This window comes from Berkeleyomyces rouxiae, assembly GCF_048999995.1.
Source record: "Berkeleyomyces rouxiae strain 22BRR77 chromosome Unknown BrBRR77_ptg000009l, whole genome shotgun sequence".
Classification (NCBI taxonomy): Eukaryota; Fungi; Ascomycota; class Sordariomycetes; order Microascales; family Ceratocystidaceae; genus Berkeleyomyces; species Berkeleyomyces rouxiae.
The window spans coordinates 1040601-1058745 of NW_027396499.1; the positions used below are offsets into that span (position 1 = coordinate 1040601).

General features: G+C 49.3%; 6 protein-coding genes across 6 annotated transcripts; 4 read left to right on the forward strand and 2 right to left on the reverse strand.

Moving 5' to 3' along the window:
* Positions 1-682: 682 nt before the first annotated feature.
* Positions 683-1896, forward strand: BROUX77_006875 (uncharacterized protein; the record flags this gene model as incomplete). The annotated part of the gene is made up of 3 exons (XM_073751907.1): positions 683-1214; positions 1276-1472; positions 1570-1896. The coding sequence occupies 3 exons, from the start codon at positions 683-685 to the stop codon at positions 1894-1896; spliced, it is 1056 nt and encodes a 351-aa protein (XP_073603022.1).
* Positions 1897-3308: 1412 nt separating this feature from the next.
* Positions 3309-3863, forward strand: BROUX77_006876 (uncharacterized protein; the record flags this gene model as incomplete). Its single annotated transcript, XM_073751909.1, has 1 exon — positions 3309-3863. One exon carries the CDS (start codon positions 3309-3311, stop codon positions 3861-3863), a length of 555 nt encoding a protein of 184 aa, XP_073603023.1.
* Positions 3864-4016: 153 nt separating this feature from the next.
* Positions 4017-6355, reverse strand: BROUX77_006877 (uncharacterized protein; the record flags this gene model as incomplete). The annotated part of the gene is made up of 6 exons (XM_073751910.1): positions 4017-4288; positions 4344-4556; positions 4617-4799; positions 4855-5246; positions 5314-6153; positions 6216-6355. 6 exons carry the CDS (start codon positions 6353-6355, stop codon positions 4017-4019), a joined length of 2040 nt encoding a protein of 679 aa, XP_073603024.1.
* A 1491-nt stretch (positions 6356-7846) lies between these two features.
* Positions 7847-8948, forward strand: BROUX77_006878 (uncharacterized protein; the record flags this gene model as incomplete). Its single annotated transcript, XM_073751911.1, has 4 exons — positions 7847-8157; positions 8256-8407; positions 8475-8660; positions 8878-8948. The coding sequence occupies 4 exons, from the start codon at positions 7847-7849 to the stop codon at positions 8946-8948; spliced, it is 720 nt and encodes a 239-aa protein (XP_073603025.1).
* A 1708-nt stretch (positions 8949-10656) lies between these two features.
* BROUX77_006879 (uncharacterized protein) lies at positions 10657-14523 on the forward strand (the record flags this gene model as incomplete). The annotated part of the gene is made up of 1 exon (XM_073751912.1): positions 10657-14523. The coding sequence occupies one exon, from the start codon at positions 10657-10659 to the stop codon at positions 14521-14523; it is 3867 nt and encodes a 1288-aa protein (XP_073603026.1).
* Positions 14524-14847: 324 nt separating this feature from the next.
* BROUX77_006880 (uncharacterized protein) lies at positions 14848-17898 on the reverse strand (the record flags this gene model as incomplete). Its single annotated transcript, XM_073751913.1, has 2 exons — positions 14848-17003; positions 17061-17898. 2 exons carry the CDS (start codon positions 17896-17898, stop codon positions 14848-14850), a joined length of 2994 nt encoding a protein of 997 aa, XP_073603027.1.
* Positions 17899-18145: the final 247 nt, after the last annotated feature.

Below are 18145 nucleotides of genomic sequence, written 5' to 3' on the forward strand. Positions count from 1 at the left end.
ACGCACAAATCGACACTGTGCTAGGTCTCTCGAAGGGTGGCAATCAGGCTTTCAAACTCAAGGCGAAGGTTCAAGCAAACAAAAAGAAGCAGCAAGCAAGCAAATCCAGCCGTCAAAGCAAGCAGAATAGAAAAATCGAAAATCTCAGGGCTCGAGTCCGACGACGTCACTTCAAGCTGAACGGCAAGCGGTGAATTTAAAGATGGTCAAGTTAGTTACGTCTGGAGCACAAAGCCTACTTTGGGAATAAGTGAGTAGGTCGGCCCACATTAATATGTCACAGACCCACATCTTAGCCTACGGGTAAACTCCGGGATATAACCCTAACAGTTCCAGCCGCAGCCTTGCGATAGTTATCACGGGCGCAAAGAAGCTTGATCGTCGCGCCTCTTTGTAGAACTGGATTTTTGCTAGCGACGAGTGCAAAGCTCTCTTGTTGGATTTGGAATCACGCACAGTCCCTGCCTCATTAATATCTGCAGCTTTATTTCTTCTCTTCGTCTCGGACCCGAGCTGCTGCTAATTGCACACTCTATGCTCTCTCTTAATAGCTTGAAGCCGGACTGCACTAGTAGTCTTACTTTTTCTTTTTGCTTTTGCTTCTCCCGTTCAACGGCTCTACCTCGACATCCTCGCGATTGGTAATCACCCTTAGCCGACCTACACACCGATACACGAAATCATGGCCGACGTCCCGATCAAAAACGAGCCCGACGCGCCCATGGGCTCTGGCGCCGAGGATGACGACATCTACGAAGACGCAGGCGACCTGGAGTTCTACACGGACGGCAAAAACCCCAACATGAACCAGTTTGCCAACATGTACCTGTTCCGCGCTGGCAAGGCGCTCTACGACGTGTGGTCAAAGCTGGACGACGACGAGGAAATTACAATCGGTCACATCCGCCAGTGGTATGAACCTTTGGCCGACGGGTCGCCTGGCCCTCCTCGCATGAAGTTCAGACTGTCGGATAACATTCCCGGGCATCAGCCGATTCCCAAGGAGTATAATCTTAACATTAGCACGGGCATCCAGAGCACGTATCTTTTCAGCGAAAAGGACCTTGATGGGTTCAAGAAGTTATCGGACCGGAACCCAGCGGCCACGGAGGGAATTCCGTTTTCAATCCTGAAGCCCAAACCGGAAAAGGTCGATAAGCCCAAGTACGACCGGCGCCAGAAGTTTGTGCCATTCTACCGCAAGGCAATTCCGAGTATGTTTGGCTGCTTGCACACGCCAGACTGACGATATGCTAACCCACTCGGTTCTTCTAGAAAAAACAAAAATCGTTGGCAAGGTCTCGTATGACTTGAGCTGTGCGCCGTCAAACCCTGAAGAGCAAAAGTACCTGCTGGCCATGCATGCCCACGAGACCGGAAAGACTACCAAGGTCGAGATTATCAACAAGCGCCAGGGAGAAGTTGTCAACATCGGCACCAACCGCGCCGCCAACTGGGAAACCAACTTTATCGTAAGCTTGACAGGACACGGGCAATTAATTGGTCACCGTATACGGCTGACCTTGTATGAACCACTCTGCTAACGGCTCCTCTTCAATCACATTATAGAAAGCGCCAGCCAAGCCAGCAAAGACCAAGGGCCAGGAGCTCAAGGCGGCGCGTATTCCCGAGAACGAGCTGCTGGATTTGCTGTTCCGTGCTTTCGAGCGCTATCAGTATTGGTCGATGAAGACGCTGCGCCACGACACAAAGCAGCCCGAGGCGTATCTGCGCACCACGCTGGAGAAAATCGCCGTGCTCAACAAGACGGGCCGCTTTGCCAACCTGTGGTCGCTTCGGCCTGAAAATATGCGCAACTCGGCCAAGCCCGAGGAGATAGCACCCGAGATGGAGGGCGAGGATGACGACGACATGCTGATGGAGGATGTGCTATGAGTGGCATTGCTGGGTCTATCCGGCGTGTCATGTGGCTGTCTCCTACAAAGCTTGTGCCACAGGTCGCCCCCTTTCTTTTTTTTACCATAATATTTTATATTTGCTCAGAATGGCTTCTTTTGTTTTTCTTGCTTACGGAGTTCAGGGCGTTTATAGAGCAGCAGTCACGGCAATTGACAGTACTGTATTATCTAGCATCATCTACAGACGAAAAAAACACAATGACAACACCCAAGTATTTCTTTCTGGTTCCCTCCCTGTGACGAGGGCGGCTCGTTGAGACATCTTCCAGCCATGACGATGCAGGAACCACAGCGAGCTCTGTTTGGAAGCTTTGGTGAAGGAGGACCGATCGAAACAAGGCAACATGGGGTTATTGACGATCTTGACATGTGTTGCGCACTCAGCTTCCCGCCGCTCACGATCCAGCTCTGGCGCCATAGAGCGAGTGCTGCATTTTTCTTTGCCGCCTGAAGACACGCGCTCATTCCAGCATCAGCCGCAGCCACAGCTTCTGTTAGTCCGTGATTTTGTACATGCGTCGTCATGGGTTTTGTGATAAAAAGACAGTCTAGGGAATTCTTAAGCAGGATCGGATCGGATCGGATCTGGAGGAGGAGGGGCCCATCCACCCATGCACAGTCTCCTTGTTATTTTTAATTCAAAAACTCTTGTATTAAGCCTATGCCAGAGGCTGCTTGAACTTCCTCCTGCCACCCCCGGCATTTAAACAAGAAGTCTCGAGAATGCTCGCAAGGATTCCTCGTGTTGGAACATATCCGAAACGACGAAGACAAAGAACAAGAATGAGCGTGCTACGTACATACATACACACATGCTTGTACACAGGTAAACTTTGAGCGGCGATCCGTTTCCCAGGCGCACGCTGGGCGCAATGCACGCTACCGGGCCCGTGTTTCTCTGCGTCTTCTATTTTGTCTGTGAGACGAGAGGTCTGCTCTTTGTTTATTTTCTGCAGGTCTCCGTCGCTGTGCTTGGATAGAAGCTTGAAGAACGCAAAGGCGCACAAGCTTCGTGGGGCACGTTGTCCGGTTGGTGGTGGAGCAGATAAACAAAAAAAGACCAGAAAAATAAAATAAAAAGAGTCCGCCCGTCTATGGCATGGCATGCTAACCTCCCGCACAAATGCCTCTCTCAACGCGCTTGCCGCCCCGTGGCTCTGTCTCTAGTGGTCGCTGTGTTTGTTTCCATTAAATCGTCTTGGATCCCGCCTGCCTGCTCCTCTGGCTCTGCTGCCTTCGCTATCTTGTTCTTCATCTCGTGGCGCTGAATGTTCGTTAACCACTTACATATACATCTTTCATCACTGGCTGCAAAAACACCATCGTCTAGCTCCTCATAATACCCCTCAGTCGCAAAGATAAAATCGCACGCTCTCTCTCATACTCGCCATGTGCTACCACCGCCGCACTATCCACGCCTGCCATCACATGTCGATGGGCGCCATCATATCCTCATGCTCGCGGCGCCCATCCACACCTACCGAAAGGTGCTCGTTCCAGTGGTCGCGCGCCATCTTCACTGTGCGTAGCGCTTCCAAGTGCCGTGCATGCGTTCGCATCGACGGTGTACTTTCGTCTATTGCCGAGCTGGTGACTACCTCGGCTCTGCGCATGGAGCGAGTCGACGATTTCAAGGCCGCGCGCGCAGAGGGCCGCGAGAAGACTTTGTTGGCTCATCAGAAGCCCTGGAACTTTTGGAATACAGAGGACACTCGCAAGGGTCGCCCTGTAAGTTGCTACAGTTCGATTGCCTCGCCCAGTATCAGCACCGACGAAGGGTGCGTCAGTGATGAGTCTGATCCTGAAGATCACGATAGCGCCAGCGTCAAGACTGTTAAAGAACGAACGAGGCGTCTTGGGTCAATCATGGAAGAGGATAATCTTGACGAGTTGGAAGGCATGGGGTATATATCCATACCCAATATGTCAAGATTCAGCATATGATTCGTCGGAATCTCATTGACGACATCAGACGAGATACGGTTATGACACTCATGAGGACGGCGTTTTGGATTTATGAATACCATGATTTGTTTATTTGGAGGTTTCTTGTTTACGTACCATATCAAAATATTGGAGTTTGCCTGCATACACATATTACAGCTTCATTGAATCCGCAACACGGTCTAGGTTGAAGGCCGCACTGACGAGGGCCAAGTGACTAAACGCCTGAGGTGTATTACCCAGCTGCTCGCCGCTTCGTGAAATCTCCTCAGAAAACATGCACAGGTGGTTGGAGAACGACAACATGTTTTCAAAGAGGGACACAGCGTACTGCGCATACTTGGGCTCGTAGACGCTGGCACGTGTAAGTGCTTCGACCAGCCAGAATGTACACATACTGAAGGTACCCTCGCGACCACCTACGCCTGAGACACATTAGTGAGGGGCTATTCACAACTGCAACCTCAAGGCTACTCTTACCGTCTTCAGACTTCTCTGTATCATAGCGATAAACTAGACCAGTAGATGTCAGTCCACCCTTCTCTGGCGGCAGAAGAATCTTTTCTATCGTGTTGAGGAAACGCGGATCATTGGGCGAGATGAAGAATACTAGTGGCGCAATGAGAATTGACGAGTCGAGAAGAGTATTGTTCTCGTAACTCTGAACAAAACACTTGAGTGACTTGTTGTACGCTGAATTTCATGGGATTAGTAAAAGATAACGAGCCGTTCAAGTCATATTTGCCAACTTACCCTTTTCCATAATCTCTTCCATGAGCTCATCACGGGCCGCCAACCAGTTTTGACGGTTCGGGCATGGTAGGCATCTCTTTTCAGCCAGGCGGATTCCTCGGTCAAAGGCTACCCAAAGCATGACTTTACTATAGGTGAAGTTTTGCTTGTTGTTCCGCACTTCCCAAATCGACATATCCGGCTCTGTATTCCTGTTAATATCGTGACCAAAAATGGGGTTGGAACTTGCTCTTCTTACTTGCAACCAGCGTGAGCACATAGTCCAGCATATTGCGGATCAATACCCAGTTATCCCATGAAACAGGCTTCCCGTACTTGTTGTACAGATAAATAGCATCCATGAGCTCGCCGTAAATATCAAACTGCTGATGGAAAGCGGCGCCGTTGCCGATACGAACAGGTTTGCTACCATGGTAGCCGTCTAGGTGAGCGAGTTCTGTTTCAGGAATATTTGTCTCGCCATGAATCGTAAACATGATTGGCAGTGCGCCATCTGGACCACGTGAATACTGAATGCGTTCCATCATAAACTCCATGTAGGAGTCTGCTTCGGCAACAAAGCCAAGACGCAGTAGAATGTAGATGGTGAAGCTCGAATCGCGAACCCATGAGAATCGGTAGTCCCAATTTCTAAACATCGTCAGTCAATCAATCTGCGCTGCTGATAACTGCCACTGTTGGTTTGGCTTTGTCTTACCTGGTGCCGCCTATGTCCTCAGGAATGGAAAATGTTGGGGCAGCAATAATGGCCCCCGAAGGCTCAAAAGTGAGCATTTTCAAAATCATTAAACTGCGGTTAATGACTTCTCTCCAACGGCCTTTATATTTGCTCTTGGAAATCCATCTGTACCAGAACTCTTGAGTATCGTGTTGTTGAGAGTCAAGTACTTCGGTAGTAATGTTGGTGGTGACATGTTGTTGAAGATCATTGCGCAACACAAAGGAAATGGCCTGTCCTTCTTTAAGTGTGATGTGGGTGACAACTCCTGAGCCCAACATCCCTTCCTTTTGTACTTTTTCAAACATTATCATAGGAGTCTCGCCTTCATGTTCTCCCTCATGTTCTCCCTTATCGACTGTCACATCGAGTTGAAGCTTGACATCCTTGGAGTGGAAAGTTGCGACTTTGCTGTTCGCATTGAAGTCGCACTGCATACCCTGCTCGAGTTTGGTCTCATGCGGTATCTGGGCATACCCAAAGGCGGGGAAGATTTCCACATCCATGACCATGGTCCCACGCACACACTCAACGCGGCGGACAAGCCATTTCTTGAGCTCTTCTTGTACCCTTGTGGCTTCCCGATACGCAGTGTGTGATCGCCGCGCCGGCAGGGCGGTGCTTTTGGGACGAGGGAAAAAGTCAATCAGATCGACAACTCCATCCTCGTGGATATAGCGGGTTTGCAAAATGCACGAAGACGGCAGATACTGCTGCTTGGTGGTGCAGTTGATATGGGGAGGGGGTGCAATGCTAAAGTAGCCACCCTTGTCTTTATCGAGCAGTCGGCAGAAGATAGAGGGTGAATCAAAGTCAGGCCTGTTTTTTTTTTGTATTAGATATAGAAACGGTGCTATTATTCATATAGCTCAACGACTTACCAGCACATGAAGTCCAGGCCACCATCCATTCCGACGAGCGCACAGGTATGCATGTTGCCGATCATGCCGTAGTTTTCAATGGGAAGATAGCCCTCGCTGCGAGAGCGGGTACCTCCTGGGACAGTTTGACCCTCACTCATGCTTGAAGTATATAATTGGAAGAGTGGTTGGTGTTGTGAGTAGAGGACAGAAAGGCAGAGTTAAAAGGTATGACTAGAAGGGGAAGAGGAAAAGGAAGAAGAAGAAAGTTAACGCCTCTCTTGCAGATACCTGCGCTGTATGTATAACTATACTTGTAGCTATAACTAGATCAAAGTATTCGGCGTGTCTTGGTTGCGTTTTCCCCTCACGCGAGGCTCACCGGCCTGGCCAATAAAAAGACTTGACGGCGTCAGCTTTGTAAACCGGTGAAGACACCAAAGCCTTCCGTGTCAGCAAGAACAAGCATAGCTAATGATTACTGATGCTTCATGATTTCTCGGTAATCTTAGGAGCTGTTGAGATTTGTCCAAACTTACTAACAGGCCTGGAGAAGATTAGTAGATCATTTACATTGCTGTTTGGTGGTTTGTGATCCCCACGAATTCTTCTTGTACTTCACTAATATGAAGCCCTGACCAGTAATCTATGACTTCCACCGGCTAGAACTTGTCTCACTAATACCTGCCCCATGACGATGTCGTATGATTGGGAGGGTTGGAAAATGAGACAGTGAGTTGACTGCTGCCTAAGGGTTAGCACACATCTCCAAAAGACTTCATTGGAGTTGTACAACTATGAGGAAGTAAGTAGGATTCAGTTGTGGTCGGTGAGTGTGATACTAGGGTTAGAAACCACCAGGGTCTATGATGCTTGGCCATACACCGAGCTCCACTTTGTAGTTCAAGTTGACTTGAGGCGTCTACATCAAACATCAAGTCTCAAGTAAACTGAATCTTAACTGTGGGAAAATGAAAATGAAATATGAGGTTAGCTGAAGACAATTGATTTAGAATATCTCAAGCAGCGAGAAGACTGGAGGGCCTTCAGGCTTCCATACAACAGGCAGCCTCCACTGGTTACCTCTTTCAGCCAGACTGCAATACATCGCGAGATCTGATTTCAGAGTCCTCGCTCTCAAACGACAAACTACTAGGCACAGGACTGGTTACTCAGCTTGAATATCATTTGAAATAAAGAAGAAAGTCATGGAAGTAGGATAAAGAAAAGAAGAAAGCTCCCGGACAACCGGCCGGCTGGACTGGAGGGGTCGGTTTTGTTTGGTTGGAGGAAGGTGCTTTGCCAGTAGATGCCCCCTTATGTGCCTTCCCTGTCTGCTTCCTTTACTTTTTCTATTTTCCTTTGCACTTTTTTGCTTCTCATCCAAATCCACCTCTTGATCCCATCTTTCTAACTTCAGCACCAAGTTGAACATTGGAGGCCAGAGAAGTGCGATACTCTGAATCAGTTGCTAGCATCGAGATATCGGAAGTCTCAGGTATGTGCTTCAGGGTGCGATGCATGTTGTAGACTACTAATTGTGTTGTTATTGACTTGTGTTCCTTTTGTTAGATCCAGTTCCTCTACCTGTACACAAAGCCCGAGTTTCCCTGGCCCATCACATCAAAATTAGAGCCCCGAGATCCGAGCAAATGAGCGCATCCAACAAGTCTGAGCCTGGCGAGCCACTCCTATGGGGTGGTGTCGGCCATCGTCTCAACGAAGGACTTGCTCCGGATTCAACTGATCGTTGGCCGGAGCCGATGTGCCGTGATGAGTTTCAGGTGCCCATGGCCATGTGGAATGTTCTTGGTAAAAGGCGATTAGTTGCCGCCGAGAATGTCATTGGATCTCTGAACATAAGCCAAGCTGAAAGGCGAGAGCTTGAAGAGACCTGGACTATGATCCAAACTGATGACTTGATGTTTGATCGTTACCCCCCAGAGTCTCGCCCGCGACCATTGTAAGACAAGGAAGTCCCACACATTTTATGAATTTGTAAACTGACCTGTAGACAAGACAGTCCGTGAGCTTTGTCCCCGTCGGCAATGTGACTGATAGCGCGATGGAGTCAAATCTGGAAAGCATCGATGAGGACGAAGAGTTCCTGCTCAAGGCAAACCGTGAGAAACGCAAGCTCAAGAATATTGGAGGATGGTTAAAAAGTGTGTGTTGCTTGAGAAAGAAAGAGACTGCTCGGCCTTTACCTAAGCGTTAGTATAACCCATCCCGTCATCATTGTTACACAGTCGCTAACAAATTGCTTATTGGTGTCAATAGCTAAGGTGCGCACGTTTAAAGTCAACCGTAACGAGACACTGCCGGCAACTCCTGAAATAATTGCACAGAGTTTTGCCATGACAACTCAAACCATGCCTCCTCGGAGACTGATGCGTCACTCTCTAATGGCTGAGTACGCTGAGTCCTTGCTTAATACTGAGTCGGGACCCTCGTGTCACGTTTCAGGTCAGTTCACTCCCAGTGAACACCCCATATACAATTACAACCCAATTGGTACATCTTCCCATCCGTCGAGAAGCCCAGTTGAGCATCTATTTCCGCGCCAGGGACCTTGCCCCTCATTGCATATGCCATCTTCAGTATCTGTTGTCCAGTCCGGTCTCATGTACGGCGCACGCAGCGGGGACTCTGATCGAGGATCTTTCAATGCACAGGCTTACAGAAGTCCTGCTCTGTCTGGTGGCTGCCGAACTGCGTCCGGTAGTGCATACTCTGTACAAACGCAAGAATTAAGAGATCGCGCACTTGGGAGACGCACTGGACTGCATAGTGGCGCTTTAGATGGAAGAATTTGTAGCTCTTATGAACAACATGACAGGCTTCCTTATCGTCCGTATCATGTTGGCCGTACAGCACAAAGAGCCAGGGTAATGGAACAGAGAAATAGTATCTCCGGAGCTAGGGACATGCGATCTACATCCATGCGATGTCCTTCTTCTTATACCTCTTTTCCAAGAGAGATCCCCAAAAAGAAAGATGGCCAGCAGCTAGTTGTGGAAAAATTAGCTGGAACTCCCAAAATAATCGTGACTGATGGCGATCAAATCCTTCAGCTGCCAAAGAACGACGTTATCGATTTGGAAAAGAGCAAAAATGACTCCATGGTGTGGCAGTTGGCAGAACTGTCTCTGCAATCAGAAAAAGGCGGAATTTATGCTGATATCCCTTTTCTGTCGGAAACTGCAAAGGAGTCTAAAACTAGCGCAAACGGGTATAGGGATGACGGCGATGAGTAGGCTAAAGTGGGTGGAGCAACGGTTCACCGTAGACATGGAGATGATCATGTAGTCTTCGCAAAGATGTAACAAGGGAACGAGAGAAGGAGAGGGCCCTGCAAGGGGATATTTGTAAGTTGGTTCTGATGAAAAAAAAATGGTCAAGTTAATCTTTTGGTGATCCTGTGAAAATTCCTGGTTTAAGTGCAAGTATATGGGCATTTGTGTGCCCAAAATTACGTTGAAGTCTTCTTGATCTCTGATACCCGTGATTTTGGCTAAAACAAGCGAATTAAACTGCTATTAAGCTTGTATCATGAGAAAAAGTAATAGGTATTCCGCGTTGTATCAGAGTTCCAGGTTAAATAGGACTAAACATTCGTAGCTGGACTTGCTAGACAGGTGGGTAGTAGAGGGATGGCCAAGATATTTTCAACAAAAAAACTGCAAATAAGGCATAAAAGAAAAGCGCTAGAATGTGAGACTGAAGATATCTAGATGCACACGAAAGAAAAAAGAAAGTTGTAGGTACATATATAAATAAACGAATGGATAAAGACAGCTGGAAGCATCACAAGGCGGGGAAGTGAAAGGCTGTCATCTGTCTGGACATGCAGTAAAGCACGTGTTGAAAGGATCAAATATGCGCACCAAAAGCTTAGCAACAGGGATGATGTTGACAAGATGTTCTTGGAATAGCGTGCTTACATTGACGAAGGTGGCGGTCAGACGGGTGGGCTGGTACATTCGCCTTGTTGGATCATAAGGATATGTAGTTGCTGGGCCTTGGGCTGGTAATTTTGGTTCTTTTTGTTGTGTTTTTGTGGTAGTAAGCTGGCGCTACTTTGATTTTCCCTTCTCTTGACTTCCACTTTTTTTCCCACAGTTTTCTTTCTTGCTGTGGTTTTTTTTTTCCTGTTCGACAGAGACATCGAAACATAGCAAGCATCCCGGGACCTTCAACCGGCACTATTCTGTTTACATCTTTTCCTACAGCTTAAGGTAAGTAGTTGGACTACTGCCGTTGTTGCTCCTCGTCTGTCTGCTTCGTGCCCCGCGCACATTCTTCTACCTTACTAATCCTCGACTTTCACTAGCCTCCTCGTGTATTTTTTTTTAACTCTGCCGAAAAACGAGAGACAATTCCCGCCGATACGCCATTGGCTTCGACTGTAACTCCTGTCATCCTGTCTTGGAGTGAGCAGTCACATTTTCTCTTTTGACACATGCACCCAATTGATGCAGACTCTGCCAGTGCAGATGGTGGCGGCCCTCACATCCGCACTGACAAACAGCCAGACATGTCAGAGGCAACGTCACGTCATGAAAGCCGCGTGGATGAACAGGCCTATTTTCACCAGAATGGCTTGCAGCTCCCACACCCACAACAAGAACTGCCATCACGGCAGTTGGACAAGACAACCTTGTTGTCGCACAAGGATGTTGTACAAGACTCCACAACTCTCCCCCAGAAGAGCCCCACCATCCAACAACCTAGCAACAATTTACAGGCAGCTACCCGGCTTCAGGTGGCCGCCAGCCATGTCCATGCTCTAAATACTTTTCAGTCTTTGACCCATGACAAGTCTCCCGCTGCCAGGGCTCATGCCGACAGCCACCAAACTTTCCCCGCCGAAACTGCCGCCTCTTCTGCTCGAGGCTGCTCCGTCCAAACTCAAAGCGGCGAGAAACACTGTGAGGAGCGACCCCACCAACATCCTGCCAAAAACCAAATTCACCACCAAAATGGCCACGGGCCGCACGATCTGGCTGCGTTGGCTCTACGCGCTGGCTCAATGAGCTCATCATCCTCATCGTCTATTGCGTCGTTGTTTGCCTCGGCCTTGCCCCAGAATTATGCCTCCTTTCGACTAAACACCCCTCGTTTGCCAGCAGCGAAACAAAAGGCGATTGAAGACGCCAAGAAAATGCAGGCGCGGGTCATGTCCGAGGCCGAAAAGTCGAGCGTTGACCCGCCTCCGTACATATTAGAGGAGTTGATCGGCAAAGGCAGTTATGGCCGCGTGTACCGTGCCCGAATACATGGAGGTGTATCACGGAGCGGCATGGGTTCCCTGACCAAAAATTCGACAGGGGCTGAGACCCAATCAAACCAAGTGGCCGTCAAAATCATTGATATTGAAGCAAGCGATCGCGCAAATCCTGTCTCCCAAATGTCCGATTCGTACCAGGACTTTCTCAAAGAAGTTCAAGCTTTGCGACGATTGGAGAGCCAGGGCGCTCGAAACATCAACCACATCATCGAGTTTCTAGGTGTTGGCCGTACCGTGTGGATGGTTACACAATACTGCGGCGGTGGCAGCGTGGCTACGTTGATGAAACCAGTGAAGCCACGCGGACTGGAGGAGAAGTGGATTGTCATTGTGTTGCGTGAAGTTGCAGAAGCCCTGAGCTGGGTGCACCGTGCCGGCATCATTCACCGCGATGTCAAGTGCGCTAACGTCCTGGTGCATGAAAACGGTGGTGTACAACTTGCAGACTTTGGCGTGGCATCCGTACTCAATGAGTATAACCACGAGGGCGGCGAACAGGGGGACAAACACTCCACAGTAGTCGGGACACCACATTGGATGGCGCCCGAGCTGCTAGATAACTGGGGTCAGAAGGCCTACGGCTCCGAGGTTGATATCTGGTCATTTGGCGCCATGGCCTTTGAGATGGCTACCGGACTGCCACCCAATGCTTTGGAGAATGTCGGTGCTAATCCTGAGGCTCTTGCACGATCCTTGCGACTGAATCCTCCGCGCCTTGGCGGACTGTTCTCGCAAGATCTAGCGAGTTTAGTCGAGTTTTGTCTGCAGATAGACCCGTACCAGCGGCCGTCGATTGACGTCATTAAGCAGCACCCATATATTGCTGGTACTGAGATTACGCACCCGACCTCATCATTAACCAACTTGGTCACTCTATTCAAGTTCTGGGAGGCTCGTGGGGGAAGTCGTGATTCATTGTTCATGGGCCCTGGTCAGCGTCGACAGGGGTCAAAGTGCTCGCAGAATTCCCGGGGCTCCATGGGTTCGGTCAATACCGACGGCAGACAGAGTAGCTGGGACTTTGGTTCTAATGAATTGGATGGCAGCGCTCCTGGCAACTCAAAAGGTTCTGTTGGCTCTGCCGTGGGTGAAACTCCTAACACTGTTAGACGTGAATCTTTAGGAAGTGCTGTCACCGCACGTCGCCTTTCCTACCAATCTCACCAAAAACAACAAAAGCCACCCTTGTCGCCGCCAAAAAACGAACAAACTGGATCAAAAGGCGGGTCTTCACGTCGGTTCAACGAAATAAACGTAAAGAGGCCCATAGAACGTGTTTTTGATCGTACCATAACCAGCTACAATGAGGCATCGTGCTTGTACTATCTCAAGTTGGACCATACGGGCGCCCCCAAAAGTATATTGCTACCTCCTTCACCTCCCCTAGAGACTGCTCCCTTGGCCAGGTACGACGTTGAATCTGCGCGTCATTCTTTGATTGACCTTGATCTTTCTCTTCAAATTGATCCGAACGAACCCCCTCCCCTGGAATCTGCTGCTCTAGCATCAAAATTTCCATCTACCCTGGAACTTTCACACGAGGTTGATATCAAGCCTAATGATGGCCTCGCCAGCTATGAAACTCCTCAGCGGCAAGTTGGGATTTCGCCCATCGAGAGTCTTCACCCCGAATCCCCCACAACCTGTTTGCGCAGACCAACACGTGATTGGAAGTTCCCCCCAACCACCTCGCGTCAGCCCTCGCTGGCTAGTCCCTACCACGCGGACCTCCAAAATTTCATTACTCATCTAGAACCAGCACCGGAAGGTCTGCCTTTGTCTATAGGTAACGACCCCTTTGGCTCCGAGTCAGCAGCTCTTGCGACAAATCAACAAGGTACTGATTCTGTTATCGGTGACTCTGTCCATCCCTCGGTTCCCATCTCGCCCAAAACTCAAGATGTGGTTCAGACGGCAGATGCAGGAGATGGAAAGGAATCTCACATGTCTGATGAACAGGCACATAATAATACTGCGACTGTTGATGTACTTGGTAATGGACAAGTCAATCTTAACCTCAATCTCGACCCTGATCTTCGCACCGCACCTGTGCCGTTCTGTCACCCTCGCCCCGTGCCATTACCACCTTTGAGTTTCTCCTACTTTTCACCGTCTACCACGCACCCGGCGCGGGCATTTGAAAGTGGCCCGCCCATCAACAGTCCTAGCTTCTATGTCTCGCAAGATGATCACTACCCACAGTACGATGGAAACCACAAGGTAGCCGTATATGATGTCCGGCGCAACTCGGCTTCCTCTATCGACTACGATAATGTTCAATACATTCCCTCAGATATCGACTTGTGCGAAGAAGAGATAGCCGCGTTGCAAAAGCCCATGCTGAAACTGCCAACGGACGGAAACACATACAGAGTGCCAAATATCCATACTGGCCACAACCACGAGCGTCATCCTTCTTTATACTACACGGGTAGTGTAGCCGAGGAGCCAGAACCAACTTTACCCACCCCTGCTACTCACTCTGCTATGACGTCACTTAGCAGTATTGACTCACGATGGACTTCGCTACATGGCAGCAGAGACTACGACATTCCCTCTTCTAGTGATGATAGAAACATGGAAAACAGCTTCGACCCGAACGCGGTCGGCGAAAACTCTCATGCTTTTTACGCTAGCCATCACGAAGGCGAAATGGCTGTATCGCCCATGTCAAATCAACATCACCATGCATCCTCATTCACGTCCCAAAACACCTCCGATTGCCTCTGGACGTCTTCTTCTCCCCACAACCCCTGGGCCTCCGAGTCATCTATTTCTTTCTCCAAAACCAAACTGGCACAACAAATGCCAACCACATCCACTGAATTAGATGATCGCCACACCACCAACCTCTCATCAGGCCCCTATCACCCGCGTAACCAACGCACCCAGGGCTTACCTTACCGTACGGCTACAGATAGAGCCAATGACGGTGAATTGGATCGCAACTTTGTGTTTGGCGGTAGTCGCGGATACACAGGCCGCAGGGCTTCCGAGACTCCGGGTAGTGTGATGGATAATATGGGTAGTATGATTTAGAAGAATGAAGGGACGATGAATCCAGAACTGAAAAGAAAAAAAAGAAAAAAAAGAAAAAAGACAAAAAAAACGAAGGAGCAGTTAGACTGGAGATTTCTGTTGGACACGATAACATCATAGAGCTGAACTGATGTCAACTTTTCATAGAAAATATGTAACTAACTAATAGAGATACCATAATGTGCTTTGAAGGCTTTAGTTTTGGTGTGCTTTTCGTTGACCTCCCCCCTTTTTTCTTAGAAATTTCCATAACCTTATGTTGTGATATATTGTGATATGTTGACATTGATTTCGTTTCTCTGGCTAATTCACACGTTTTTCATTTCACATCATCCCAAAGTCTCCCAATAGCAGTGCTTGGTACTTTTCCACTGCCTCTCTCAGACGAACCAGTACCGCCGCAGCCAACATCTTGACCTGATTCTCTTCGCCTGCCCCCTCGCCACCAACCAACTGTCCAAACACGCCAGCCGCCCACTCCTGCGTCTCGACGACCTGCCGACCAAGGGTCTCGCACAGATTGCGCATGCGGTTCTCATTGACCTCGATCAGCGCCGCACAAGCCGTCAGCAGCGCGCTGGCAACGTTGATGTGACCGGCGGCAGCGCCGCGCAACGCCAGCACCAGGTCCCAGAGCTCGGCCGTCATTTGCGGCAGTGCCAGGGTCGATGGGCCGGCGGCGTGCAGCAGTATGGTGAGCGTCTTGAGCGCGGTGGCGAGCAGGAATGGGTGTTGGGAGAATACGGATGCGCGGATGTGCACGGCGTGTTGGAGGTGCGCGGTCAGCGGAAAGAAAAAGTAGCTGGCAATCAGTGCAGCGGTCGTGTTGGGGATGGCACGCACTTTAGGCCGCGAAGAGGCCTTGCGTGTGACTTGGCCCTTGAATGTGGAAAGCTTCAACGCATCGGGTCCGCTCTTGGAGTCGGCAGCAGAAGCTGCAACCGGGGCGATGAAAAATGATGTTAGGTCTTGTGCAATGGCATCCAGAGCGGAAGGCGGAAGAGCTTTTAAATCTGCACCAGGCGTGCGCTCAAGAGATGGCCCAGTGGAAAGCAGAAGCGGAGATACTGGTGTTCGCGAGGAGTCATCTTCTATGTATAGCTTTTCTATACTTTCGGGTAGCCGCTTTGTAGGGAACTGTGCAGCTTCAGTATACTTGGAGTTGTCAATGCCCGCCAGTTCCCGCACGCCCAGGCCAATTGCCCCCAAAATGCTCGCGCGCTGTGTTAGGGAGTAGTCAGCCTCGAAGACCCCGCGGCAAAGCATTGGTCCCACAATTTTAGGCTGTGCAACAACAAGCGCAACAATGGCTTCTAGGCGCTGTTGGTAGAAGTCTTCCATCTCAAATGGATCGTTCATGCCAGCTAGAATAGTCGCCAGTTCTGGCGAGTGGTCGGAGACTTCTGTACCGTAGTTTGCCTTGCGACGGATCAAGAGCGCAGCATTGCTAAGCGCCAATTTTTGTTTGTCGTAAGACTCAGTGTCGCCAAAGTATTCCATGAGTGTACGAATATAAACTGGTGCCTTGGGCTTATTGCGCGAGACTAATGTCGCATCTTCTTCAGAATCTTCGGCGTCCGAGTCCGGTTTCGCGTATGCCTGGAGATCTTCGTCTTCGCTTTCAGAGTCGACTTCCTCAATGATGGGCTTCGCTTTGCTCAGGACTTCCTTGGGTTTCTTCGGCTGCTGCTTCTTAGGTGGTCTCTGAGTGGAGGCGGTAATATTGCTAGGCTGTGTCCGCTTTTCGTGAGACCGAAGAATTGGATCGACCGGGCCTGCTTCATCACATGTTTTGGGCAGATCTTTTAGCCAAGCTGCATCATCAGCGCTGGTTTCATCCATATGAAAATCCAATACACTCTCTTTGTCTACCAAGGTAGAGAGTGCCTCTCCTATGACCATGCCGAGAATTCGCACGCGAATATTTGAGGCCCCTAGTCTGTTCGAGACAAGTTGGAGGTATGGGGTTGTCCGTAGCATGGTTTTTAACTTCAAGGGTGATTGGCGGAAGACATAACCAGAAGCCAGAAGCAAGACCTGGGCATGAACTTCCTGTTGCAGAATCGGTACATGGCTGATATACAATTGATCCCCAAACTGCGTGGTAGACTTATCAAGAGTTTGACATAGCGCATCGCGGTTTTGGGAAATTGCCGCAATAGCTGCTCTGCGGATTGCGATGCCATTACCTAGCCCCGCTCCGCTTGGAGAAGTCAACCATGCTACCAAGTTTTCAGTCCGCGAGGTGCTGTTGGTTATGAGATCTCGTATCAAGGTAGTCGCTGCCGAGATCTTGGGATTTGGCGAAGTGTCATGAGAGTCAATATCATGGAGGCGATGGTTTGCCAAGTATGATAGTAGGCAGCCCTGAAGACGTCTTTCATCCGCCGAAGACAATCCTTTCACAAGGCTCAGGAACACATCTGAACTAGTCTCTGTATCGAGTAAGAGGTGCTCATATATTTCCATGAGAACGGTATCTGGTCCGTGTTAGCACATAAGCAAGCATCTAGGCAAATATAAACTATGAATGTTACCTTGGTATCCCAATCTCATCGCACGAGAAACCAAATCTGCGTGAATCTTAGAGTTTTCGTCCCCTTCTTTGCGATGCCACGCAACGACATTTCGGGCAAGCCATAGTGAATAGTCCTTTCCACTGCTTATCCATGAACAGGCTGATCTGTCCCTCTTAGCCAGTAGTTCCGCTTCAGCTGTAATTTGAACGATATGACCGTTCCCTAATGACGAAACAAGCTGTTGTGCTAAAATCCTCTTTTTCATTTCTGTAACTGAGCCCGATATCCGATTCCATAAGGAGTAAACAAAAATGTCTGGCTTCAGCAAAGCAGAAAGTATGTCTAGCAGGATGCCGAGGTTTAGTGTAAAGTCTGGTCGTTGAGGGCCCCGACTCTCTGTCTTCGCTTCTTGCATCAAGGCCCGAAGCTGAGTCAGAACGGAATTTATTCCCGAAAGACTTTGTAGAGAAGACAGAAAAGTAGAAACATCTTTATTAGGCTGGTTTTCCAGCGATCCCTCCTGAAGCAATGCCCAATAGTTTGGGGCTATCTCAGCTACCAACACATGACAGATTTGGGACCTCAAAGCATCGTGAATATTGGATGAGGGCAGCAAGTTCACGTAGCGCAAAACTGAAATCACTGCATCATACTCTGGGTGGCTCTTTAGAATTTCAAGCGCATCTTCAGGCGATGATACAGCAGCTGGCTGGTGGGAGCCCGGGTCTATTGTCTTGTGTGACTGTGACGGTGGATTTGCTCGTGATGGCTTTGATGAAGAAAGACTAAGCAGGGGTCCTTCCTGGGTGGGCTTCTGCTTGTAAGTAGTTTTGACCGAAGTGAAAAAGTCGTCCATGACAAAATCTGCGATGCGATGATGAAAAGGTGTGTGCGTGTCAGAATGGAAAAGAGTTGGGCAGCTGAAGGGTTAAGGTGAGGTTTCGAGCGGCATTCAGTGTTTCCACTTTTTCCGTTTGTAGAGACCCACTTTTCCACCTGTCAGTCCCGCCCCACTTAACTGACGCCTGAAGCTTTAGAGCTCCTGCCAAAGCTCCTTTTGAGCTCTGCTTGTTGTCTTCCGGACCTACGTTCAACGCCGCCGA